General features: G+C 40.8%; 1 protein-coding gene across 1 annotated transcript in view; it reads right to left on the bottom strand.

Annotated features, from left to right (window-relative positions):
• The window catches only part of GALM (galactose mutarotase), a 70,258-nt gene extending 42,907 nt beyond the window's left edge, over positions 1-27,351 (bottom strand). Inside the window, exons 1-3 of the mRNA XM_077134028.1 lie at positions 26,938-27,351; positions 8,538-8,692; positions 3,049-3,255 (exon numbers count right to left, since the gene is read on the bottom strand). Coding sequence (XP_076990143.1) covers positions 3,049-3,255; positions 8,538-8,692; positions 26,938-27,127 — 552 coding nt within the window. The 5' untranslated portion in view covers positions 27,128-27,351. The remainder of the gene's footprint in view (positions 1-3,048; positions 3,256-8,537; positions 8,693-26,937) is intronic.
• Between the last annotated feature and the right edge of the window lie 333 nt (positions 27,352-27,684).

Here is a 27,684-nt window from a genome sequence, read left to right as displayed (position 1 = left end):
ATGATAATGCTTCCAGGGGCAAGAGATGTTCTGCAGATGTAGAGGTCTTGGCCTGGGGTCTGGTGACTATTCACTCCTACCTGAATGCTCTAAAGGCCTGGTGGTCCTCACACACCCCCGACCCTGAAAGCTAGTGGCTGTGCATTCTAGCTGCAGTCATCCAAGATAGTACAAGGAAGGCACATTTCATGGAGCATTGTTCTGGGCGGGTCTCTGATCTAGGACACTATTCAATCTCTGCAAGTATTCAGAAATTCCTGTCATTCCAAGTCCCTGATGGATGGAAAGAAGGAAAATCCTGGTCATGAGGATCCTCCTGGGAGGTGAATGGAGAAGGTGAAGGTGACCCTCACACTCGCATATTGTCTCCTTCATCAAAAATACTGGCAGATGTAATACTTCATGAAAAACTTTTGAATTTATTCTTTTAGCTCTCCCCTATTATAAAATAGGATATCTTAATTATAGAAAAATACAGGTAAGGAGTGCAAAATCACCATAATCTACTACCTATATAACACTATTAATATTTTGTTCGATTTCTGTCAAATTTCATTCTGAACTTATTTTAAAACATGGGATCTTGATGCAGATGTCTTTTGCAATGTCTTATAGCTGAGAATTTGTTTTGTATGGTTTATTGTCTTGTTTTTAAGACCTCAAGAAGGACAGTGAAAGTCTCTGAAGACTTTTTCTTTTTAAAGGAAGAACTTCTAAGAACCAGTTAAATGAAACAATAATGAAAAACCCCCCAAAAAAGAAAAGCCCAGGATCAGATGGCTTCACTGTGAATTTCACTAAACATTCAAGGAACAGTTAACACGAATCCTGCTCAAACTCTTCTAAAAAATTGAAGAGGAGGAAATACTTCCTAACTTATTCTATGAGGCCAGCATCACCCTAATGCCAAAGCCAGATTAAAAACAAAAAACACAAGAAAAGAAAATGACAACCCAATATCACTAATGAATATAATGCAAAAATCCTCAACAAAATACTAGCAAACCAAATCTAATAGCACATTAAAAGGATTATTCACCACAATCATGTGGGATTTAACCCAGGAATGCAAGGATATTTCAACATAACCAAGTCAATTAATATAATTACCATATTAACAGAATGAAGGGGAAAAAAAAACTGCAGGATCATGTCCACACAGAAAAAAGATCTGATAAAATCTAGCACCCGTTCTTGATAAAACATACATAAAACTAGGAACAGAAGGGAACTCCTCAAAATGATAAAGGGCAAATATGAAAAACCCAAAGCTAACACCATGTTCATAGTGAAGGCTGAAAGCTTTCCCCCCAAGATCAAGAACAAGACAAGGGTGCCCACTATTATCATAGTTTTTCAACATTGTGCTGGAAGTTCTAGCCAGAACAGTTAGACAATAAACTGGAAAGGAAGAAGTAAACTATATTCTCAGGTGATACGGTGCTATATACAGAAAATCCAATGAATCTATAAGAAAGCCACACGTTCTAATGAACTCAGCAAAGTAGTGAGGTACAAGTAAACACAAAAATCAGTGGTGTTTTTATATGACAACAATGAAGAATCTGAAAAGGAAATCAAGAAAAAATTCTATTTTTAATAGTAACTAAAAGAATATTTAGATATAAGTTTAATCAAGGATGTAAAGGACTTCTACATGGAAAACTACAAATCATTAATGAAATAAATTAAAGAGGACCTAAATAAGTGAAAAGATATTCCATGCTCTTGGGTGGAAGACTTAATATTATTAAGACGTCAAAAATATCCAAAGCAATTTAGAGATTCAATGCAATCCCAATAAAAATTACAACATCCATCTTTGTAGAAATGCAGAGAAATTATCAAATTCATATGGAAGGGCAAGGGATCCTGGATAGCCAAGACCATCTTGGAAAAAGAAAAGAAAATGTTAAAAGTTGGTAAATCTGGGTATCTGAGTAGGGCATATATTGGAGTTCTCTGTCTTGGTTGTATTATTTTTGCAACTGCCCTGTAAATTTGAAATTATCAAAATAAAAAGTTAAGGAAAAGAGAACCAAGTAACTAATATTATGGGAGAAGAACCTAAAAACAAATCAACAGATAAGTAGCAAACTGCTAAAAGAGTGTAAAAAGGCAAGCTATGACTGGTGGTCTTCTGGTACAGCCCCTTGCGGTAGGAAATCACCCGAAGATGATTCAAGTGGAGGAAACAGTTCCAAGTTCTTCAGATAAGCAGTAATAGATATAATCTACAGAGTTTGGCTAAGCTTTTTACTCTGACACAGTTGACAGCCTCCTCAACAAGCTAAAAACCTGTCTTCAAAGGGAACGAGGGGGGTTAGAGGGGTACATCTCTAAGTTCCTAAGGGAACTTGTTAGCGGCTCCACATTACTCTTAGGTGCGGACATTTTTAATGCCCTTTCACTAGGGTTTATCCCTGTGCTGGGTTGATTTTTAGTAACTTTACCAACAATTTGATGAAGTGCTTCTAATAGGCCTATTAATCTAAAGAATCCAGGTCTTCTCAATCCAAGTCCAGTGCTCTCTCCACTGTGCTGGGCAGGCAGGTCTTGACTGGTCACAGAAGCTCTGGACGGAGCTGAAGGGGGCTGGACAGTGGGAACGCATAGTATAGTTACTGGCAGCGCATCTAAAGGGACAACAAGATAGGAACTGGGCCAAGTGCTTCTCCAAATGGCGAAGAACAGAAAGCACTTAATTGAAAGTAATTTTGTGGGATAGGAGTGGAATAGGAAAAGCAAATGCAAGCACACATTACAACTAGATGAGAGTGTGTTCTTGAAATAGCAAATTACTTATATGAGGCATGTGGAGAACAGACAGTTCTCCTGGCAGTGTAATGTACTCATTTTATCCTTCTCCATAACCTCCTTTTATTGAGCATCTACATGAACCAGAGGCTCTGCTGGTCACTATTCATCACATGGGATAACTCCATCACCAAAGTAATTCCACACCGGGTTGGTGTTTCCAGCCATTCCCCAGGTCAATGCCATAAAACACCTGGGTTGCAGTAGGGGAGAGGAGACGAATTCGCTCACCTGGCCTGCCAGGTTGAAATAGGAATGGTTGGTCAGATTGACTGGTGTGGTCTGGCTGGACTGGGCTCTGTAGTTGATCATGAGCTCCCCGCCATCCAGTGTGTACGTCACCCAGACTTTCAACTCTCCAGGGTAGCCCTCCTCACCATCTGGACTGACGCGGGAGAACTGGACACCATTCGACAGCACCTGAGGGGTCCAAAGGACCTAGAACAAAGAGTGTTTGCAAAGCTTGTAATCACTCCAATCCCAGGCTACATGCCCCATTTCAATATTTAAAGACAACTGATTTCCAAGAAGGGACATGGCTATATCAATCATCAGAGTATATGAAATAGAATAACAGCATGGATTTAATAATTCCAAAATTTTGTTTTATACGGAAAAGTGGCTTTTGAGAGAAAAAACATGTTTTTCTCCTTACCCACGTTCTCCATATTCTTTCTTCCTAAATGTATATGTATGTGTGCCCAATGTTTTCGTCTTCCCCTCTTCATTTTTCTTCAGTACATTTTTGTCTTAATGTACCATTCTGGTAAATGTCATAGAGCAATATCTGCTAATAGTATTTAAAAATAACTTCAAAAGTTCAGCCTCTCTCTCCTGGGGGCATGATGTGCAAATACTTATAAAAAATACTTTAAGGTTCTCTATGATTCCTTGGCAGAATTAAAATAAATTAGAAGCCACTTGTTTCCTTAGAGCTCTGGTCCATGAGTCAGTTCTGAACTGGGGGCCACATCTGTCCCTAGCTCACTGGGTGACTTCACACATCAATCTCTTCCATAAAAAAAAGGGCTTGAAAAAAATGACCTTGAAGGTTTCTTCTTGATCTGGAAAATATGATTTATATAAATGATATGTGAAGAAAAGTTTCCTAGAAGAGATGTTAGGAAATAGGAATAGGAATCGTGGATTAACATAATGGTTCTTCTTAACTGTGCCTGAAAGGCCCCAAGCTTAAACTGATGGGGAAGGGAAATCAACATTTATTGAGTACCCATTAGGCGCCCAGACACTTTGCTAGAAGCTTCACAGACATTATCTCACCGGCGTCTCAGCACTCTTGAAGGGCTCCTTACTCTCACTGAATGATGAGCCAACTGAGGCTCTGAAACAATACACCACTCACTCCAGGTCATCCAGCTAGCAGGCAATGGCAGACGTGAACCAAGAGGTCTGGGTGTGAGCCTGCCCTGTTTCCTAATTCTACGCTATCATAGGATGATTTGGCCAGAGATTCCTAAATCACCATCCCAACGCCCTGGGATGACCAGTGGAGGGGCTCGTGGCAGGCCTAAGATCTCTAACTTGTTGAGTGCTCACCAGACACTGACCTGGTGCTTTATATAAATCACCTTGTAAGGCAAGGATTTGATTGAACCAAATAAAATTGCTCTTTCGTAGGTTAAAACAGTCAAACACTTGCAATTTCATACAGCAACAACAAATATTACTCCCATTTTGCAGATGAGCAAATTGAGTTCAGTGAGGTTAACTTGTCTACTTTTACCTCCCATTTCCCAGGAGAGTGCGGCAGAGCCCTTTCATCCTTCGTGCCTACTGTGCAAAAGAAAAAAAAAAACACAATCTTGTTTAAAGTCGTATGTGTAATTAGTGACAGAGTTAGGATTTAAACTCAGGTCTGGCTGTGTGTACTAAAGGCTTGACCCACTCTACTGTACATCTTAGTTTCAAGAAATGTTTTGTTTGTGTCTCCAATTTCAGCAGGAGAGTTCAACTCAAACTGTCATTCTAAATAGGCTTGAGAGAGAATAACCTCCATGGGCCGGTGGAGTGGGCTGTGAGCTGGGCTCTGCCCATCCTCTCCAGCCAGGGCCTGGCTTTCCTCACTGAGGGTGTCCGGTGGGGAGTGCAGCAGGAATGGACACCTCGACAGTGAAGCAGCTGGCATGTAAAACACAGTCACTGACCTCAGTAAAATAATGCCACACTGCAATTATCTCCTAGAACTGCTGAACTTTCAAGATACTTAAACCATAAAGCCTGTTATGAGTATAATTAAAAAAAAAAAAAATCCCCCAATGGAAAATTTTAGGCATAAAATATTTCAAGTAATATGTTTTTAACTTGCTACCAAGTTTTATCTTTTCAAGAAAGGACACAATGGAAAGATTCTTATATAAACCATTATTATCAGATAAGTTTAATTCCTATTCACAGAAGGATTTTCCTGACCTTGCAGTCTCCAAATTTCCAGAAATTTGTAACTCTGAGCCCACACATACCAGTTCTAATTCTATCAGGTTATTCAAATTTCATCTTTTAAAAACATGGCCTGGGGGCGGGCCGCGGTGGCTCAGCGGGCAAGAGTGCTTGCCTGCCATGCCGGAGGACCCCGGTTCGATTCCCGGCCCCAGCCCATGTAAAAAACAAACAAACAAACAAAATATAATAAAATGATCTCTTTAAAAAAAAAAAAAAAAAAAACATGGCCTGATGTAAACAGAGAAACACATACCTCCAAACCAATAATTATTTAGTAAGTAAAGAATTGGTGTTTCTCCTAATATTTAAAAATTGATCAGGTAACATTACTGGCAAACTCAAAATCTAGAAGATGGGGAAATGGTTCTGTGTTGAAATTTAACAAAACTTAAAACAAATTTCATCTGGCGTTACTTCTATTACTATGGTGGAAAACCTACGGTGGCTCCATAATAACACGAAGTCTTTCCTCACCCCTTTCTGGGTCATTGCACAACCATCCTCTCCAACATCCACGTGTTGGAGGAAATGCTATCCTTTCTTCAAGGGCAGTTCCCAGCTGCACTTTCCCAGTTGCAATTCATCTGTCCATAGCCAGTTGCCACTGCACGTTGTTGCCGTCTGTACTGGGGGGCTTGTTGTGGCCTGCCCATACCAGTGATTTATGTAAGGCCCGGCCCCCTCACTCTACTGTGAGCCTCAGGAGGCAGGGACTGTTCTGTGCCTCATTCGGTTTGCTATCTCCAGCCCTTTATTGCTCCCTGGTAAAACAGAAGGGGCTCAGTAGACACACTGAATTGAAAGATATGAACAGTCGCTATTTTACTACGTTTGTAAAAGGCAAACTTATAATACCAGGATATATCTGGTATTATACATCTGATAATTAAAAAGTGTTGGTAGAGTCCGTTGAGGGCCAGAAGGGAAAAACCAAATATATTCATGGAACTATTAAACTCTCCCATCCGGGAAAACCATGTACCTTCTCAATCATTGGGGATTCCCAAAAAAACAGGTCAAGCCCTGGATTTTGAGGCTTGCCCTCATGAAACTGACTTCTGTGGGGAAGAAGCTAAGAATACCCATAAGAAGTCCTAAGAGTTGCTTCCAGGAAGCCTAAGAGTTGCTTCTAGGAAGCCTAAGAGTTGCTTCTAGGAAGCCTCTTTGTTGCTTGGACATCATCATCTCTCTCTCTCTCTCTCTGGCCCAGCTCTGCAGGGAAAATCATTGCCCTACCCACTACATGGTACAAGCCATTCAGGGATGAAAGTCCCTCTCCCTGACAACGTGGGGCATAACTCCTGGGGATGAGTCTGGCCCTGGCATCATGGGATTGACAACACCTCCTGACCAAAAGGGCAAAAAGAAGTATAATAAAATAAGGTATCAGTGGCCAAGAGAGATCAAATGTAGTCAAGAGGCTATTCTGGAGGCTATTCTTATGCAAGCTTTAGTTAGATAATAGTAACTGCCATGGTTTGCTAAACCACAATCAACACCACTCTTGTTGATGCTGAAGAACACCTACGGTTCGAACTGAGACTCTGTAAAGGTTTTGTGCACTAGGTTTGCCTTTCTGGAACATGTAATTCCTGGAGGGTTCCTGGGTCAGATAAGTCCTACAACCCAGAGGGTCCAGCCTCTCCAAGATTATCAATTAATTGCATCCCCCTATCCTTTAGTGTGGACACTCCTTCTCAACATGAAAAAGTCAGAATGGACATTGCTCAAAGATCCTTATGGATTGGGAGAAGGATTAAAAGAGAAGGAGGAGGTATGACAGAGAAAATGAGATTTAGCAAATTTAACAAATGGCTGCTGAATCACTATATTAATATTCCTTCTAGCCTTCAGTGTTCTGGAACAGCTAGAAGGGAAAATCTGAGATGGTGGAATGGTAGCACATGATAAATTCTGGGATCTGTTCTGTAACTGTTTGTTGAAGTGCTTTGAAAATTATTGCTTCTTTCTTTCTTTGCTTTATATATATATATTACAATTAAAAAAGTAAAAAAACAAAACAAAACATAGTAAGCATCACATAGAAACTACCACCGTGGAATAGAGGGAGCAGGAGCAAGCTAGAATAAGGGACTGTTCTGAAGCCCTCTGAAGACCCCTGCCCAAAACAGAAGTGGTCCTTGTTTCCATTGGTTGGGATTTGTCAATGGACCCGGCATAGCCTAGGGTCCGTCTGACTTAATACCGGCAGAACAGACTCTATATTTTGCCTTTCTGCTCTCTGTAGCATGAGGAGTCTCATCATTGAGGAAAGGGGAACTATTGGGACACCCTGTTCTTCGCCACAGACAGGAACCAGAGTGACCAATTTCTTCAAAAGGACAAGTGGCAATCAGAGGCAGAAGAGAAAAAACTGTGCCCGTCAGCTACCATACGTGCTCCTGTCTTCTTTGGCTATTCTCTAGGAAATAACCCAGGTGGTGTAATTTTAAGGAACGTTAAATATCAAAATTATCTCCTTCAAGTCATCAGGATTGACCCACAGAATGCCAAGGGCTAAGAAGCAGATACTAGGCATAACTACCTCAGGAAGAAGCAATTTGATCAGCTTGCTTTCCTAACCATATTTTCCAGGGATTCACATGACAAATAGGGGTTTTAATTTGGAAATGGGAAATTGGAGCAAACATGAGGTAATTTTAAGGCATGAGGCCCTTTAGTGGAAGGGCAGGCCCGGATGCAGCCTACCTTGCACGGGGAAGGGGCTCTAACTGACAAGAAGCAGTGGCACATGAAGGGAGGTGTGTTGGGTCAGCAGCACCTACGGCCATCTTGGAGGACACCAACACCTGTCATGTAGGAAGGAGAGCTTTGGGCCAGGCAGATCTGGCTGTCCCACTTAAGAGTTGGGTGGCCCTTCGGAGCCTCAGATTTCTCATATGATGATAATACAGGACTCTAGTAAGGGTAACTGATACTGCATACGAAATCCTTGTACAGTTTGGTCATTAACCCACTTTGCCTTTGGGTGTCAGGTCAACCTGGTATCCTGAACCCAACACTAGGAAAGTTGTTCCTAAGTCCTTTCCCTGGGGCCTCCCCTGCCTGCTACAGCCAGAAAAGCCTGAGAAAGATGGGCCCAGGAACACAGCCGTTACCTCTGCTCCCTGGAGCCGAGCATGCCCTTACCACACTGCATTTACTCTAGGGCCCAGGCTTGTGCCTGGTAAACAGAAGGTACATTGAGGGTATTCTGTGAAGCGTGCCAGGTGTGGACTCTGCCCAAGGCCCCGACTTACCTTATCAAATCCTCTAAGTCCCCCGTGCAGGCTGTTGGGCCCATTGTTGATGGCCAGCTTGTACTCCTTCCCATTCAACGTGAACGTCCCCTTGGCGGTCCGGTTGGCTGTCCTTCCAACCACCGCTCCGAAGTAGGGCTGCTTCTGGAGGTACCCTGCAAGAAGGCGGAGGGCAGCACGTCTTAAAGCTTCAAAGCAAAGGTGGGCTCACCCACCAGGTTCTTTTGGGGGATGCTGCAAGCTGCAACGACCAGGGCCTATCTATCAAATTCCTCATGGAAACACAGAAAAATGATGCCCTTTTCCTTTTCCCAAAGTAATTCATGCTCATTGTAAAACAATTTTTAAGAACTTCATAAAGCACAAAGGATAAACTTAAGTCATCCTTAGTTCATCACTAGAGAGAACCATTGTTAATATGCTTAAGCATATCCTTCTGTTCTTAACATATGCACACATGTCCTTTTTTGTCTTTTTATAGAACAGGGATCTCAGTGTACAGAGCTGCTTGTCATCTGTTTTTTTATTAGGCCAATCGATTTTCTTAACTAAAAACTATACTTCTGAACAGTCTTCAGAAGAAACTCTTTTATCCTTCTTTCTCTTTTTAATTAAAAAAATCATACAATTTATACATGATAATATCCTTTACAAGCATTAAATATTCTAGAACTATATAGAGTAATATAATCAGATGAAATACAGGTTGTCCAGTTAAATTTGAGTTTCAGCTAAACAACAAAAACTTTCTTAGTATAAGTATGGCCACAAAATAGATGTATATATTACTATTAATAATATATCTATATAAATAACAACTTATTTTAGATTATTTTTAGACACATACTTAAAAATAATAATATGAGACATTCTTACACTAAAAAATTATTCATTGTTCAGCTGAAATTCTCCACCCATTCCAGGTGGGTCTTGATGATTTCCTGGAATCCTATAAAAGAGGAAACATTTTGGAGAAAGGGAGCATTTCAAAGACAGCAGAGAAGAATGACAGAGCCACGAGAAAACCACAACAGAGAATGCTGCAGAACCACGAAGCAGAGAGCCCACCAGCCAGTGACTTTTGGAGATAAAAAAGGAAAATGCCTCCCAGGGAGCTGGAGAGGAAGCTAGCAGATGATGCTGTGTTTACCATGTGCCCTTCCAGCCAAGACAGAAATCCTGACCATGTTCACCATGTGCCTTTTCACTTGCAAAAGAAACCCTGAACTTCATTGGCCTTCTTGAATCAAGGTATCTTTCCCTGGATGCCTTAGATTGGAAATTTCTATAGGCTTGCTTTAAGTGGGACATTTTCGATTAAACAGTTTTTACTGTTAACTGGCAACTTATTAAATTCCCCTTTTTGAAGCAAAAAAATTGATGATTGTGATGATTTAAAAAAAGTATTTAAGCCCTCTAACCTCCTATATTCTGGAGTAGCTAGAAGGAAAAATATGAGAGGATCATGTAAGAGCCCATGACAAAGTCTGGGATCTATCCTGTAACCACTTTCTGAAGCGTGCTTTGAAAAGTATTGCTTTTTAATTTTTTTGCTTTGTATATATGTTATACTATTCAATAAAAAAAGTTTTAAAAAAATCCCCCCTTTTAAAATATTTATTTATTAATTTAAAAAAATAAAAAAAATGAATTAAAACATTAATTAACATGTGATCATTCCGTTCTATATATATAATCATTAATTCACAATATCATCACATACTTGCATATTCATCATTTCTTAGAACATTTGCATCAATTCAAAAAAGAAATAAAAAGACAACAGAAAAAGAAATAAAACGAAAACAGAAAAAAAAAAGATTATACATACCATACCCCTTAGCCCTCACTTTCATTGATCATTAGCATTTCAAACTAAATTTATTTTAACATTTGTTCCCCCTATTATTTATTTTATTCCATATGTTCTACAAGTCTGTTGACAAGGTAGATAAAAGGAGCATCAGATACAAGGTTTTCACAATCACACAGTCACACTATGAAAGCTATATAATTATCCAATCATCAAGAAACATGGCTACTGAAACACAGCTCTACATTTTCAGGCAGTTCCCTCCAGCCTCTCCAATACATCTTGAATAACAAGGTGATATCTACTTAATGCGTAAGAATAACCTCCAGGATAACCTCTGGACTCTGGAATTTCTCAGCCATTGACACTTTGTCTCATTTCACTTTTCCCCCTTTTGGTCTAGAAGGTTTTCTCAATCCCTTGATGCTGAGTCTCAGCTCATTCTAGGGTTTTTCTCAATCCCTTGATGTTGAGTCTCAGCTCATTCTGGGATTTCTGTTCCACGTTTCCAGGAAGGTCCACACCCCTGGGAGTCATATCCCACATAGACGGGGGAGGTTGGTGAGTTTGCTTGTTGTGTTGACTGGACTGAGGCCACATCTGAGCAACAAAAGAGGTTCTCTTGGGGGTGACTCTCAGGCCTAAATTTTAAGTAGACATGACCTATCCTTTGTGGGGTTAAGTTTCAAATGAACAAACCCCAAGACTGGGGGCTCACCCTATAGCTTTGGTTGTCCACACTGCTTGTGAGAACATCAAGAATTCAACTTGGGGAAGTTGAATTTCTCCCCGTTCTTACCATTTGCAAAAGACTTTGCAAATACTTTTCCACTCACTGATCGAATCACTCTGGACAAACCAACAAAATCTCATGTCCTACCTGAGATTCCAAGTACTTATGGTGGTCAATCAAGCTATCTACATAAATTATATTAGGAAATACACTAGTCAAAATATAATTTTTGTACCAAATAAATATTTTTGCTTTAGTCTCACACATAAGGTGAGATTTTAAAATATTAATTACCATCTATTTTCAGCACCCTGCAGTAATGACATTCCTTTGTTCTTCCTCATGCAAAAACATTTTTAAATTTTGTACATTTAGTCACTATCATTACACACTCTAGGCATTCCTAGATTATAACATCACAATCTTAAACGTCTATCTTTCTTTCTTATTTCATTTATGTCCCCAGCCCTCCTCCCTCTATCATTCTCACATGCAGCTTCATTCAGTGTTTTAACATAATTGCATTACAGTTTGGTAGTATTGTGCTGTCCATTTCTGAGTTTTTATATTCAGTCCTGTTACACAATCTGTATCCCTTCAGCTCCAATTACCCAATATCTTACCCTATTTCTATCTCCTGGTGGTCTCTGTTACCAATGAAATATTCCAAGTTTATACACTAATGTCAGTTCATATCAGTGAGACCATACAGTATTTGTCCTTTTGTTTTTGGCTAATCTCACTCAGAATAATGTCCTCAAGGTCCATCCATGTTGTTACATATTTCATAACTTTATTCTGACTTACAGCTGCATAATATTCCATCGTATGTATATACCACAGCTTGTTTAGCCACTCGTCTGTTGATGGACATTTTGGCTGTTTCCATCTCTTTGCAATTGTAAATAATGCTGCTATAAACATTGGTGTGTAAATGTTTGTTTGTGTTTTTGCCCTTGTGTTCTTTGAAGAGATACCTAGCAATGGTATTGCCAGGTCATATGGCAATTCTATATTCAGGTTTTTGAGGAACCGCCAAAGTGCCTTCCACAGCTGTTGCATCATTTGACATTCCCACCAACAATGAATAAGTGTGCCTCCTTCTCCACATCCTCTCCAGCACTTGTCATTTTCTGTTCTGTTGATAATGGCCTTTCTGGTGGGTGTGAGATGATATCTCATTGTGGTTTTGATTTGCATTTCTGTAATGGCCAGGGAAGTTGAGCATCTTTTCATGTGCCTTTTGGCCATTTATATTTACTCTTCTGAGAAGTGTCTGTTCAAGTCTTTTTCCCATTTTATAATTGGATTGGCTGTCTTTTTGTTGTTGAGTTGAACAATCTCTTTATAAATTCTGGATACTAGACCTTTATCTGATAGGTCGTTTCCAAATATTGTCTCCCATTGTATAGGCTGTATTTTTACTTTCTTGATGAAGTTCTTTGATGCACAAAAGTGTTTAATTTTGAGGAGTTCCCATTTATTTATTTATTTCTTCAGTGCTCTTGCTTTGGGTGTAAGGTCTATAAAACTGCCTCCAAGTATAAGATTTATAAGCTATTTCCCCACATTTTCTTCTAACTGTTTTATGGTCTTAGACCTAATGCTTAGGTCTATGATCCATTTTGAGTTGACTTTTGTATAGGGTGTGAGATATGGGTCCTCTTTCATTCTTTTGCATATGAATATCCAGTTCTCTAAGCACCATTTATTGAAGAGACTGTTCTGTCCCATGTGAGTTGGCTTGACTGCCTTATCAAAGATCAATTGTCCATAGATGAGAGGGTCTATATCTGAACACTCTATTTGATTCCAATGGTCAATATATCTATCTTTATGCCAGTACCATGCTGTTTTGACCACTGTAGCTTCATAATATGCCTTAAAGTCAGGCAGCATGAGACCTCCGACTTCATTTTTTTTCCCTCAGGATACTTTTAGTTATTTGGGGCACCCTGCCCTTCCAGATAAATTTGCTTATTGGTTTTTCTATTTCTGAAAAGTAAGTTGTTGGGATTTTTATTGGTATTGCATTGAATCTGTAAGTCAACTAGGTAGAATTGACATCTTAACCATATTTAGTCTTCCAAACCATGATACATGGTATGCCCTCCCATCTATTTAGGTCTTCTGTGATTTTTTTTTTTTTAACAATTTCTTGTAGTTTTCTTCGTATGTCTTTTCTCTCTTTAGTTAAATTTATTCCTAAATATTTTATTCTTTTGGCTGCAATTGTAAATGGAATTCGTTTCTTGATTTCCCCCTCAGATTGTTCATTACTAGTGTATAGAAACACTACAGATTTTTGAGTGTTGATCTTGTAACCTGCCACTTTGCTGAACTCGTTTATTAGATCTAGTAGTTTTGCTGTGGATTTTTCAGGGTTCTCGACATAATATCATATCATCTGCAAACAGTGAGAGTTTTACTTCTTCCTTTCCAATTCTGATGCCTTGTATTTCTTTTTCTTGTCTAATTGCTCTGGCTAGAACTTCCAACACAATGTTGAATAAAAGTGGTGATAGTGGACATCCTTGTCTTGTTCTGATCTTAGGGGGAAAGTTTTCAATTTTTCCCCATTGAGGATTGTATTAGCTGTGGGTTTTTCTTATATTCCCTTTAACATTTTAAGGAAGTTCCCTTCTATTCCTATCCTTTGCAGTGCTTTCAACAGGAAAGGATGTTGAATTTTGTCAAATGCCTTCTCTGCATCAATTGAGATGATCATGTGATTTTTCTGCTTTGATTTGTTGATACGGTGTATTACATTAATTGATTTTCTTATGTTGAACCATCCTTGCATACCTGGGATGAATCCTACTTGGTCATGATGTATAATTCTTTCAATGTGTTGCTGGATTTGATTTGCTAGAATTTTGTTGAGGATTTTTGCATCTATATTCATTAGAGAGATTGGTCTGTAGTTTTCTTTTTTTGTAATATTTTTTCTGGCTTTGGTATGAGGATGATGTTGGCTTCATAGAATGAATTAGGTAGCTTTCCCTCCTCTTCAATTTTTTGGAAGCGTTTGAGCAGGATTGGTACTAATTGTTTCTGGAATGTTTGGTAGAATTCACGTGTGAAGCCATCTGGTCCTGGACTTTTCTTTTTGGGGAGCTTCTTTAATGACTGATTCAATTTCTTTACTTATGATTGGTTTGTTGAGGTCGTTTATTTCTTCTTGAGTCAAAGTTGGTTGTTCATGCCTTTCTAGGAAGTTGTCCATTTCATCTATTTTGTTGTATTTATTAGCATAAAGTTGTTCATAGTATCCTGTCATTACTTCCTTTATTTCTGTGGGGTCAGTGGTTATGTCTCCTCTTCCTTTTTTGATCTTATTTATTTGCATCCTCTATCTTCTTCTTTTTGTCAATCTTGCTAAGGGTCCATCAATCTTATTGATTTCTCATAGAACCAGCTTCTTGTTTTATTGATTTTCTCAATTGTTTTCATGTTCTCAATTTCTTTTATTTCTGCTCTAATCTTTGTTATTTCTTTCCTTTTGCGTGCTTTGGGGTTAGTTTGCTGTTCTTTCTCTACTTCTTCCAAGTGGACAGCTAATTCCTAGATTTTTCCCCTTTCTTCTTTTTTGATATAGGCATTTAGGGCAATAAATTTCCCTCTTAGCACTGCCTTTGCTGCATCCCAAAGGTTTTGATATGTTGTGTTTTCATTTTCATTTGCCTCAAGATATTTACTGATTTCTCTTGTAATTTCTTCCTTGACCCACTGGTTGTTCAAGAGTGTGTTGTTGAGCCTCCACATATTTGTGAATTTTCTGGCGCTCTGCCTATTATTGATTTCCAACTTCATTCCTTTATGATCTGAGAAAGTGTTTTGTATGATTTCAATCTTTTTAAATTTATTGAGACTTGCTTTGTGATCCAGCATATGGTCTATCCTTGAGAATGATCCATGAGCACTTGAGAAAAAGGTGTATCTTGCTGTTGTGGGGTGTAATGTTCTATAAATGTCTGTTAAGTCTAGCTCATTTATTGTATTATACAAATTCTCTGTTTCTTTATTGATCCTCTGTCTAGATGTTCTGTCTATTGATGACAGTGGTGAATTGAAGTCTCCAACTATTATGGTAGATGTGTCTATTTCTCTTTTCAGTGTTTTCAGTGTTTGCTGCATGTATTTTGGAGCATTCTGGTTTGGTGCATTAATATTTATGATTGCTATGTCTTCATGCTGAATTGTTCCTTTTATCAGTACATAGTATCCTTCTTTTTCTCTTTTAACTGTTTTACATTTGAAGTCTAATTTGTTGGATATTAGTATAGCTATTCTTGCTCTTTTCTGATTGTTATTTGCATGAAATGTCTTTTCCCAACCTTTCACTTTCAACCTATGTTTATCTTTGGGTTGAAGATGTGTTTCCTGTAGACAGCATATAGATGGGTCCTGTTTTTCAATCCATTTTGCCAGTCTATGTCTTTTGATTGGGGAGTTTAATCCAGTAACATTTAGTGTTATTACTGTATGGGTAGTACTTTCTTCTACCATTTTGCCTTTTGGATTTTATATGTCATATCTAATTTTCCTTCTTTTTACCTTTACTCATAGTCTTCCTTTCTACACTGTTCTCCACACCTCTCTCTTCTGTCTTTTCATATCTGTCTCCAGTGCTCCCTTTAGTATTTCTTGCAGAGCTGGTCTCTTGGTCACAAATTCTCTCAGTGATTTTTTTGTCTGAAAATGTTTTAATTTCTCCCTCATTTTTGAAGGACAATTTTGCTGGATATAGAATTCTTGGTTGGCAGTTTTCCTCTTTTAATAATTTAAATATATCATCCCACTGTCTTCTCACCTCCATGGTTTCTGCTGAGAGATCTGCACATAGTCTTATTGGGCTTCCTTGTACGTGATAGATTGCTTTTCTCTTGCTGCTTTCAAGATCCTCTCTTTCTCTTTGACCTCTGACATTCTGATTATTAAATGTCTTGGAATATGTCTATTTGGATATATTCTCTTTGGGGTACGCGGCACTTCTTGGATCTGAAATTTTAAGTCTTTCATAAGAGTTGGGAAATTTTCAGTGATAATTTCCTCCATTAGTTTTTATCTTCCTTTTCCCTTCTCTTCTCCTTCTGGGACACCCACAACATGTATATTCATGTGCTTCATATTGTCTTTCAATTCCCTGAGTCCCTGCTCATATTTTTCCCTATAGTTTCTGTTTCTTGTCGGATTTCAGATGTTCCGTCCTCCAGTTCAGAAATCCTATGTTCTTTCTCTCGAAATCTACCATTGTAGGTTTCCATTATTTTGTTCATCTCTTCTACTGTATCTTTCATTCCCATAACTTCTGTGATTTGCTTTTTCAGACTTTCAGTTTCTTCTTTTTGTTCTTTCCTTGCCTTCTTTATATCCTCCCTCAATTCATTGATTTGGTTTTTAATGAAGTTTTCCATGTCTGTTCATACATTCTGAATTAATTGTTTCAGGTCCTGTATGTCATTTGAATTGTTGGTTTGTTCCTTTGACTGGGCCATATCTTCAATTTTCCTAGTGTGATTTGTTACTTTTTGCTGGCGTCTAGGCATTTAATTACCTTAATTAGTTTATTCTGGAGATTGCTTTCACTTCTTTTATCTAGGGTTTTCTTGCTGGATGAATTTGTTGTCTATCTGTTCTTTGACATTCAGTTCAGTTTTTTCTGGACCTTTAGCTTAAGTTTTGTTTAACAGAGGAGAATTTTTCAGTTCTTGTTTTCTTGTTTCTTGCCCTGCTTGTGTGGTGCCTTTCCCCCACACACACTTAGGAGGGTCTACTTAGACATTATAGACCCCAGCCAGATTTTCCCAGACCAAACTGGCCTCCTATCAGGAGAAAAGAGTCACCTGCGTCGGTTTTCCCTGAGGGTGAGACCCAGCAGGTTGAAAGACTTTCCTGTGAAGTCTCTGGACTCTGTTTTTCTTATCCTGCCCAGTATGTGATGGTTGTCTGACAGCAGGTCCCACCAGCATAAGATGATGTGCTACCTTTAACTTTGGCAGACTCTCCCTGCTGGGGGCGTGGTGGAGACAGAGGAGAGATTGTAGGCTGGTTTTAATGGCTTCAAATTACCAAGCTCTGGTGTCTGAATTCCTTGAGGGAGGGATTCCACCTGGGTGGGGCTTCACCCCTCCCCTGGGGAAGGCACAAGCTCCAGATAAGCCCCCAAAAGAGCTCACTTCTGCCTATGCCTGGGGCAGTTGCAGCCTGAAAGGTCCTGCTGCTGTATCCAGAGTCAGTCAAGCCTTTGTAGATACACAGCCACAAAGACCTCGGGTTTCCTTCTTTTTTTTCCCCCTTTTTCTGTCAGTCCTGCCCCCTGGGCCCCAGGGCAAAAATGAGCAACCTCTGCTTTGATCAGGTTCACCTAATCTGGGGGCCTATTTTTAGTAGTCAGAATTTGTTAATTAGTTCCACAATCGGCATTTGGTTGTGCCCAGTCCCTGCTGCTGGTCAAGTCCTTTCCTTCGACCTCTGGGAAGCGGCCTGTGGGGGAGGGGTGCTGGCCACCACAGCTTTGGGAATTCACGGTTCTGGGGGGTGCTTGCAGCCGGTCCAGCTGGTCCAGACTGGGGTACGCTGTGTGTCTGGTCACTGACGTGGCCCCAGGAGCTGTTCCGTACTGTTTCTGGTTATTTAGTAGTTGTTCTGGAGGACGAACTAAAATGCGCACGTTGTTAAGCTGCCATCTTGACCCGGAAGCTCTTGTGTAGATTGGTTTTAATGGCTTCAAATTACCAAGCTCTGGTGCCTGAATTCCTTGAGGGAGGGATTCCACCTGAGTTGGGCTTCCCCCCTCCCCTGGGGAAGGCACAGGCTCTAGACAAGCCCTTAAATGGGCTTATTTCTGCCTATGCCTGGGGCAGTTGCAGCCTGAGAAGCCCTGCTTCTGCATCCAAATACAGTCAACCCTTGTAGAAATGCAGCCACAAAGACCTCTGTTTCTTTTCTTTTTTCTTTTTTCAGCCCAATGAGCGACCTCTGCTTTGACCAGGTTCACCTGAGCCGGGGGCCTATTTTTAGTAGTCAGAATTTGTTAATTAATGCCACAATTAGCGTTTGGTTGGGCTCAGCCCCTGCTGCTGGTAAAGTCCCTTTTCTTCCCCCTCTGGGAAGCAGCCTGTGGGAGAGGGGCACTGGCCGCCACAGCTTGGGAAACTCACGGTTCTTGGGGGGCTCACAGCCGGTCCAGCCGGACCAGACTGGGGTACGCTGTGTGTCCAGTCACTGATGTGGCCCCAGGAGCTGTTCTGTACTGTGTCTGGTTATTTAGTAGTTGTTCTGGAGGACGAACTAAAATGCACACATTGCTAAGCTGCCATCTTCTCTCCTGTGAATTTTAATGTGAATTCAAAATTCCCCTTTTTAAAAGCCATTCCATTTCTGGAATATTGCATTCCAGCAGCTAGAAAACTAGAACACCATAGCTAGAATGGTGCTCAGGATCCAGATCCTGAATCATCTAGTCCAGTTACAGGTCTCAGGCCCACATCCCTCACTTGCTTGGGTGCACACTAACTTCTTTTTTTTTTTTTTAAATAATTTTATTGAAGTATCTTCCACACACCAGAAGCCCATCCAAAGTATACAATCAATGGCTCACAATATCATCACATAGTTGTATATTCATCACCATGGTCATTTTTAGAACATTTCCATCACTCCAGAAAAAGAAATAAAAAGAAAAAACTCATACATCCCATACCCCTTACCCCTCCCTCTCACGGACCACTAGTATTGAAATCAACCCAATTTTATTATCCCTTATCACGCCCCCAGTATTTACTTATTTATTTTTGTCCATATATTTTTTTACACATCTGTCCACAGCCTGGATAAAGGAAGTATCAGACACAAGGTTTTCACAATCACACAGTCATGCTGTAAAAGTTGTATCATTTACAATCATCTTCAAGATCCAGGCTACTGGAATACAGTTCAACAGTTTCAGGTAATGTCATCCAGCCACTCCAACATCATTAAAAAAAAAAGGGATATCTATATAATGCATAAATATAACTTCCAGGATAACCTCTTGACTGTTTGAAATCTTTCAGCCACTGAAACTTTATCTCATTTCTCTCTTCTTCCTTTTGGTCAAGAAGGCTTTCACAATCCCATGATGCCGGGTCCTGGCTCATCCCAGGATTTCTGTCCCATGTTGCCAAGGAGATCTACACCCCTGGGAGTCATATGCCACGTAGGCGGGAGGGCAGTGAGTTCATCTGCTGAGCTGGCTTAGAGAGAAACCACATCTGAGCAACAAAAGAGGCTCTCTGGGAGTAACTCTTAGGCATGATTATAAGTAGGCTTAGTTTCTCCTTTGCAGGAATAAGTTTCATAGGGACAAGCCCCAAGATCAAGCAATCACCCTATTGCATTAGTTGTCTCCACTGCTTACAAGAATATCAGGAATTCCCCAGGTGAGGGAGTTCAATATTCTTTCATTTCTCCCCAGTCCCCCAAAGCAATTTTGCAAATACATTTTATTCTCTGCCCAAATTACTCTGGAATATATTGGGGCATCACAATAACCTGTACAAAACAACAAGATCTCACTCCCTATACAAGATTCCATGTGATTATGGTGTTCAAATAAACTGACCATACAAGTTAATTTAGGTGATACACTACCAAAAATATCAATTTTGCAGCAAATAAACATCTCTCCCTTGGGTCTCATACAGAAGTTGAAGTTTTAAAATATTGCACTAACTTTTTAACCATTCTCTCCCAGCCCTCTCCTGGTTAACTTCTTTGCTACTCTGCCGGTTCCATACAGGCCTACCCATGGACTAATCATAATAACTAATACTTCCTGAGCACTGCCTAAGTTCCGGCTACCTTCTGAGTGTTTACAGATGAGGAGACTGAGGGCAAAAAGATTAAAGAAACTTCCCCCAAACTCACAGACAGTAAATGACAAAAGCAGGATGTAAAGCTGGGCAGCCTGGCTCCTGAGTTCATGCTCTGAAGGATTATAGTGTTTGGAAGGTACAGGGATTGACCTTCCCTGGCACAGGCCTGGGGAGCTCTCTCTCCATCCACTCCCACTCCTTCCCTGAAGCTGTAAGTGTGAAGACCCCTACAAAGGGTAATCAAAAGAAGCATTTACCGGGCCCTTCCTAACAGACTGAAAAGACACTGAACCAGAATTAAGGAGGAAGTTTATATTAATAAGGTTCTAAAAGGTTCAGAACCTTTACTTAGATGTACGATTGGAGCCCCAAAGGGCCAAACAACCTTTTCTTGGTTTTGTTTCACCTGCTTTTTAGGAGCCCAGTAACTGAAGAAAAGCCAAATGTTTGTCGTAAAAATTATTTGGCTCTATTTTTTTTTTTTTTTTGCATGGACAGGCACCGGAAATTGAACCCAGGTATCCGGTATGGCAGGTAAGAACTCTGCCTGCTGAGCCACCATGCTCTATCTATTTTTGACTCCTATTTTTATTCATTGAACAAACAGATATACACCTGTCCCTACTTTCTGCCAGTGGGGTTCTGGACATCATGCACTCACAACAACACACAACAAACCATGACAACCCAACAACCAGACTCCTGCCTTATAGGCCTTATAGGAATTCCCTCAGAAGTGACCACCTCCTGGCAATGCCTAATTACCCCAAAAAGATAAGACTCACTTGCCAATTCCTTGGTTTGGATGAATTGTTTTAAGAATTAAACCATAAGGACAGCAGAAACTACTGCTTCCAACTGTCTCTGAAAAACTCTACTCATACGTTGCTAAACTTTTACATCAAATCAGAAGTACAAAAAGTGACAGTCCCCAAATCTTGAATAGTACATGAGGAAAATGCTTGTTTTGAAATGCAGAAAAAAAAATTGTTTTCCCTGAAAAAGCACAAAGTTTCTAGGTTGGGCCATGAATGCTAATCTAATCAAGATAGTGACTGAGTTGGGGGTGGGAAAAAGGCTAGAGGAAAATTATGTTCCTTTTCCTGGGCAAAGCACTGGTGAGAACAAATTCATAAATGCTTAATTTAGGAGGATGTGCCCCCCTTCCACTTCTCTGAACACCCCAATGGCCCAACCAGGATTTCCACTTCAGTCAGCCCAAACCTGAGCCAGAACTAAGATCTAAATAAAATTATTCAAGGTTCTCAGTCAAAACCTCAACACTCTGAGCATGACTTTCCTTTGATTTCATGAGGAAAACAAACTATATGTTAGTTGACAGGCACTTTTATCATCAGATATGTTTTTTAATGGCTGGTTGCTCCAGATGAAATCTCCATGCCATTTTTTTTTTCCAGTGTTAAAGTGAAATAAAAAGCTCTGGTAGTGCAAGGGGAGATATTTGGGGGCAAAGGAAGGCAAGGAATAAAAATGATTAAGTGCTCAGTGAGATGCAGGAGACAGAACATCCAACCACAATCCCTCCATTTCAGGTGAGGAAACAGGTCTGGAGAGGTTAAATAAGCTGCCCGAGGGCACAGAGCTTTAAGGGACAAAGCAGACTGAAGTCAGACATCCTCCGCGCTCCCACAAGGGTCCCTCGAGAATCTGACCCTAAGGAGGCAATCTCTAAAACTGATCTCTTTTCTCCCACCCCCTCTTCTGAACCCAGACTTTCTGAAAGCACTAAGTGTATTTTTCCCTTTTTTTCATAACAGCTGTCATGGCAACAAGAGCTGGGTTTTGGTGGTAACTGGCGGGAAAACGAAGGGAAGGAGCATAATGTGGGAAGGCCATTTATAAGCAAATATTCTCATCATAATGATAGGTAGCACGTGCGGAGGAAAATCATTTTCCAATATCAAAAAATGGCAGAAAAGTTCACATGAGTCACGACTAATTTTTCCAAGTTATAACTAATACATCGTTTTCAGTTATGTCTTCAGAATTCTACAGAGGAAAGATCTCATTTTCCCATGGAGAAATTGAACCACTCTGACCTCCGGTCATGGCACTCATCCAACAGATTTATATAATCTATCTGGGAAATTGGACATAGTTCACATCCAATCTGGACTTTTAAAAGGACCGTGTCTCATGGAATTTTCCAAGCTTAGCTGTTCCTTGTGGCACAAAATATTTGGGGACATGGTAATATCAGGATGATCCCCTTATTCTGTCAAGTCTTATTACTTTTAATTAGTTACCTGCTTGTTTATATAATGTGTCTATTTTCTGAGTAGGCAATATGTGCACATGGTTAAAAATCTCAGACATTTTAAAATGAAGTCTCCTTCTCACCCCAGTAACCCAGGTACCCAGGGTCCTTCCCTAAAGACAACTGCCATTATCAGGTTCTTGTTACCAGGTGCTTTAGTACAACAGAAAGGATCAAAATAGCAGCAGAGAGCCATTTCATACTAAATTGATTAAGGCATTTATGCTTCCTTTTATGACAAATATGAAATCTCCCTTATCTTTGGCAATACCAACAGAATCTACAAAAAAACCCTGAAAGATAGATAGGGTCATAAAAAAGGGAACGGGGGTGGGGAAAACTTTAAATAACCCCAAAGATGGTTGAACATATATTAAAAAGCGTCACATAATATTCTGAGTTTTTTTCCCAACTTTCTCTCTTTTGAAAATAGCTTTCCTTCCATTTAAAATAACTAAATTATATAAAGTATAGCATAGGGATGAAAAAGTCCATTTTGCTCCAGCACATAGAAGACTATTTTAAATACTTTGATTCGACCTGGCATTTTGTGAAGCCCATGATGTATCTTGTTGAGAAAATACTATTAAGTGTTCTTAAGAAACGCGTCATAATATAGAAGGCAGAAAGATATAGGTTAGATCACTATAATCTAATGGATCTGGGTTGTTTTTTTTTTCCCTCTTTTGGGGGATAATATTTTCTTTCACTGAGATTCCCACAAGAGTCATGGACTCACTGAGACTTTATATTAATGTGCTCACAAAATTGGAACTACTATCAAGAAGCTGGTGAAAAAAAAAAGAAGCTGGTGTTTCCTAGGTGCAATGTCATACATAATGGTGTACATTTCGTGTGAATTCTAGAGGTGGCTTGTGCTTTTAGATCCATGTAAATCTTAAATTATTAAAACTGCGAGTGTGTGTTGTGTGTAAAAGGGGAGGGTAAATATCTTTCTAAATGGTGATAAGGCAAGAGATAAGTCCAGTTGCCCACACCTTATCAGGTCCAATTCTTTCACCTGATTCTGAAAAGCCAGTTGCCCACACCTTATCCGCTCCAGTTCTTTCACCCGATTCTGAAATTCCTGACCATATATCCATTTCTCCTTTGACTCCAATGGGCGATTTTGCACCAGTCAAGGAATCTCCTAATGACTCTGTTTCAGACTAGAAAGTGGTTATGCTATCAGCAGAGAGGGTGATTCAGCAACATGATTCTAAAGGGTCTTCTTTAAAGCGTCATTTGTCAACCTTCCTATTTTCCCACAGCAAATGCAAACCCCAGCTCCAGAAGTGCAGTGCGGAGAGCTGATTTTCCCACATCCCTGCACTTTCTACCAGTGAGTCTTCTGTGACTGGTTTGCTGAAGTTATCAAAGAACTTCTGTGGAGATTACACCCGCCCCTCCCCCTGTTCTCCAAGCTAAACTGAGGCTCCAAGAAAAACTAAGACAAGACGGCAAAGAATAGGGTCCTCAGGAATATACTTACAATAAATTTTGTTATTGAAACAGGGAACAAATTTCAGACTCCTAAGAGAAAAACAATACTCCAAGAGTTTTCTGCTGATCTCAAACCATGAGTCAAGTTATATATCTAAACAACTAAAACAGAAAGACACACCGAAAGGAAAGGCTCAAAACTCCTCTCTAGCAGATTTTGCCCATGCTCCCACCACTGAACAGAGGGTATTAATTTTCAAGCAGTTACTCTTTGCCAACTTTATTTCAGACTTCATTTTGTTTATCTATACTGCAGTGCCAACAGACAGCACCACTACATTTTCCTTTGCTGTAATCAAACTGCAATTATAATTATTTATTTATGCAATTATTTGACTAAAGTCTAGTCCAGTTAAATTGCAAGCTCTATGAAGGTTGGAAGCTTTATTTTTTTAAAATTTATTCTGAGTAGTTTATTCTCAAATCATTACAGTATTTGATTAGTTTGACATATAAAGATAACAGACATAAAAGTAAACATTGAGAGGCACACATATATTCCTTTTTGGAGAGAAAATGTACATACAGAAAAACGGCAGTAAATATTAAGGTATTCAAAATTATTTCTGACAATGAGGATGGGACGTACTTTCAAGAAATGTTTCAGTTTCAAAATAATTAAATAATTTTCATAGGATTATAAAAGTATGAGATAAAGATTAGGAGACCTCAAAATCACAAGAACATTTTCCTATGCTATTGAACATAAGAACAGTTTCACAAAAAGTTGTAAAACAGACCTAGCAATTTGTAGACACAAATATACTAAATACCAAAATATTCTAAAATGAACACGCAACGTGAACACTGTACCAAAAAGAAAAAAGAAAAAGAAAACAGCATTAGGATATTGAATACTGCAAAGTATCTATACAAGATTTTTTAGGTGTGATCATGAAGAAGGAATTTTCAAAAAGCCATTATTATTGATTCTACTAGTTAAAACCTTCTGATTCTATAATTTTCAAACATAGCTACAAAATAAAACCTAATTACAACTTCTACAACACACTAGCTTATGAATTAAAAAGTTGAGTGCTGCATTCTTTTTGCATTTGGGTTTTTTAAACTGATGCTATGCAATTCAGATATCAACCTCTGGACCCTCCCACCGTTGTAGTAGGAAATTTCTCTCTCTCTTCCCCTCATAAAAGAAGTCAATTTAGGAAATGAAAATAAAGAAATGGTGATACGGTGGAGTTCAAAACAAAAAATTACTGTAAAATGGTAAAATATCATAAAAATGGCAGCATGTGAAATTCAAGACTATATTCTTAAAGCAAATGTTTATGACTGAACCCGCAAAAACGGTACTTGGTCAGACTGATCTATTCAACACTTGAAACATGCTTTAGAGGTGCTTAAATTTATGATACCTCATGATTAAATGTATACTCAGATTTGGTTTTTATAACATACACTATAATTGCACAAGGAGTAATATTATGGTATCTCTAATATAAGATGCTAATACACTTAAATATGCCACCAAAAATTAATTTTATCTCAAAGTTTAACATCAACTATGTGGGACTTATGAATACATTAATCTCAAAACAAACATGAGAAAATGAAGCACTTGCATACAGGTTGTTAGCGATGAAAATCAGATCACAAATTGCTTGACTAAGGGCAGTTATCAATTATGTCTTACACAAATAAGTTGAGGTCTCTCACTGATCCAACCAGAGAAGCAAGAACTAATTAGAAAACTTTGATAAGAAAATGGGATGTCCCCCAAATGTCATACCAAATCACAAACTTCAGTGAATAAAAGCATTGACAGCTACATGTCTTGAGTAAGCTTTTTTCCCAAACACATGTGTAAGATATAGTTGTTGAATTCTAATCCCCACCCCCACCCCCACGGGGACTTTTCATTGCTGAATGAACTGATCGAATAGCAGGGTTCTGAATGCATGAATTAACACATGATTAAACTACCCATGGCTCCCAACGGAATAAAAGTCCATCCTAGCCGGGAGGAAGCCTTATTTCTGGACACTCATTGGGACGTCTCCATCTCACCCAGTGCCTGGCTACTGGACAGCCTGGGGTGCCGCGCCCCAGACCAGGGCAGAGAAGCCCTCACTGAGTTTAATTATGCAACATTCCTGAGACGACCAGGCCTCAAAGAGTATGTGATAAAGGAAAAAGAAAGTGCACTCTTTCGATTTTCCTTGGTCAGAGAGGGCTCAAGGGAAGAACCGGGCGCCACACCTCCTCCCACCGCCTTTCTCCGCTGCCCTATCAGGGGGCGCGGCAGCTCAAAGGTCGCTCCAGGCTGCTGGAGTTTTACCCTGAGCTGATTAAAAAAAAATGTTTTTTTTAATTAATTGAGGCAAAGCCTGAATAGATAACCAGGGGCAAAGTCCTTTGGCTGTTTATATTCATTTTGTATTCTTCTTTCAAGTTCTGGATGCCAACAAAACCCCGAGTTGGCCTGATGCAAGCACTCCTGACCGCCCAAGTTCAGGTATTTTCCTCCAAGCAGCAATCTCGAGATGGGTAAGGGGAGTGCAAGGAGTGTGCGGACGTGTGAGGGGAGTGTGAGGGAAGTGTGCGGAGAGTGTGCGTTGAATGTGCGCGGTGTGTGAGAGGAGCGTGTGTGGAATGTGCGGGAAGTGCGCGCGGAGTGTGCGGGAAGTGCGCGCGGAGTGTGCGGGAAGTGCGCGCGGAGTGTGCGGGGAGTGTGCTGAGAGTGTGCGAGGAGTGTGAGGGGTGTGTGCGGAGTGTGTGAGGGGAGTGTGTGTGGAATGTGCGGGAAGTGCGCGCGGAGTGTGCGGGAAGTGCGCGCGGAGTGTGCGGGGAGTGTGCTGAGAGTGTGCGAGGAGTGTGAGGGGTGTGTGCGGAGTGTGTGAGGGGAGTGTGTGTGGAATGTGCGGGAAGTGCGCGCGGAGTGTGCGGGAAGTGCGCGCGGAGTGTGCGGGGAGTGTGCGGGGTGTGTGCTGAGAGTGTGCGAGGAGTGTGAGGGGTGTGTGCGGAGTGTGTGAGGGGAGTGTGTGTGGAATGTGCGGGAAGTGCGCGCGGAGTGTGCGGGGTGTGTGCGGGGAGTGTGCGGGGTGTGTGCTGAGAGTGTGCGAGGAGTGTGAGGGGTGTGTGCGGGGAGTGTGCGGGGAGTGTGCGAGGAGTGTGCGGGGTGTGTGCAGGGAGTGTGCGGGGAGTGTGCGGGGTGCGTGGCGCAGGCCTGCAGCCCGGGGCAGAGTTCCACCCACCTTCCAACTCCGCAAAGCCGAGCACCACGTCCGAGGCTCTCCCCTGCCTGTCTTTGACCTCCAGGGCCGTGACGGTGCAGCCCCAGGAGATGATGTCCACCCTCAGCAGGGCCGACTGCAGCTGGAACTTCTCCACTGTCCCTGCGCCCGCGGGCAGGTCTCCAAACACGGCTCTGGTCACCGAAGTCATGGGGAAACTCGGGTCGTGCCGCTACTCGCCGCCCTTCCAACTCCGGCCGCCCCGCCGGGAGCCACGCCAGCTTATTAACCAAGGGACGTGTGACGCGGCTCAGACTCCTCCCTTCCTTCCCGGATTTAGCGGGTGACCACCCCGGCAAGACGTATCGTGCGGGGCCGCGCTAACTCTGTCCTTCGCCGCGGGCCGCCTGAAGGCCAAGTTCCCTTTCCCAGGCGGGCCCGCTGCGGGGCCTGCTGGGAACGGTAGTCTTTGGGAGGCGAAATAGTATTTGGAGGGCTGTGGTTTTTGTTTTTTTTTTAATCCCCAAATCCTGACTGTTGTATTCTTCCCTCTTCTCTGGCACGTGGTTCTCCACACCCACTGAGCAGTACAGTTAGTGTTGGTGTTTGACTATCCGACAAAGTGCCAGGAAATGCATAGAGCAGGGTCCTGGGGGGGAAATTCTGGTTTAATTTCACCCAGAGTTGAAAGAAGTTCCGCGATAGTTTTGAACACGGATCGCCAGGCCGTTTGGGTGGTCCCCAGGCCCCTGGGCGCGCTTGTGCAGG

Source organism: Tamandua tetradactyla, chromosome 17, assembly GCF_023851605.1.
Source record: "Tamandua tetradactyla isolate mTamTet1 chromosome 17, mTamTet1.pri, whole genome shotgun sequence".
In the NCBI taxonomy this organism is placed as follows: domain Eukaryota; kingdom Metazoa; phylum Chordata; class Mammalia; order Pilosa; family Myrmecophagidae; genus Tamandua; species Tamandua tetradactyla.
This window is presented reverse-complemented; position numbering and strand designations above follow the sequence as displayed.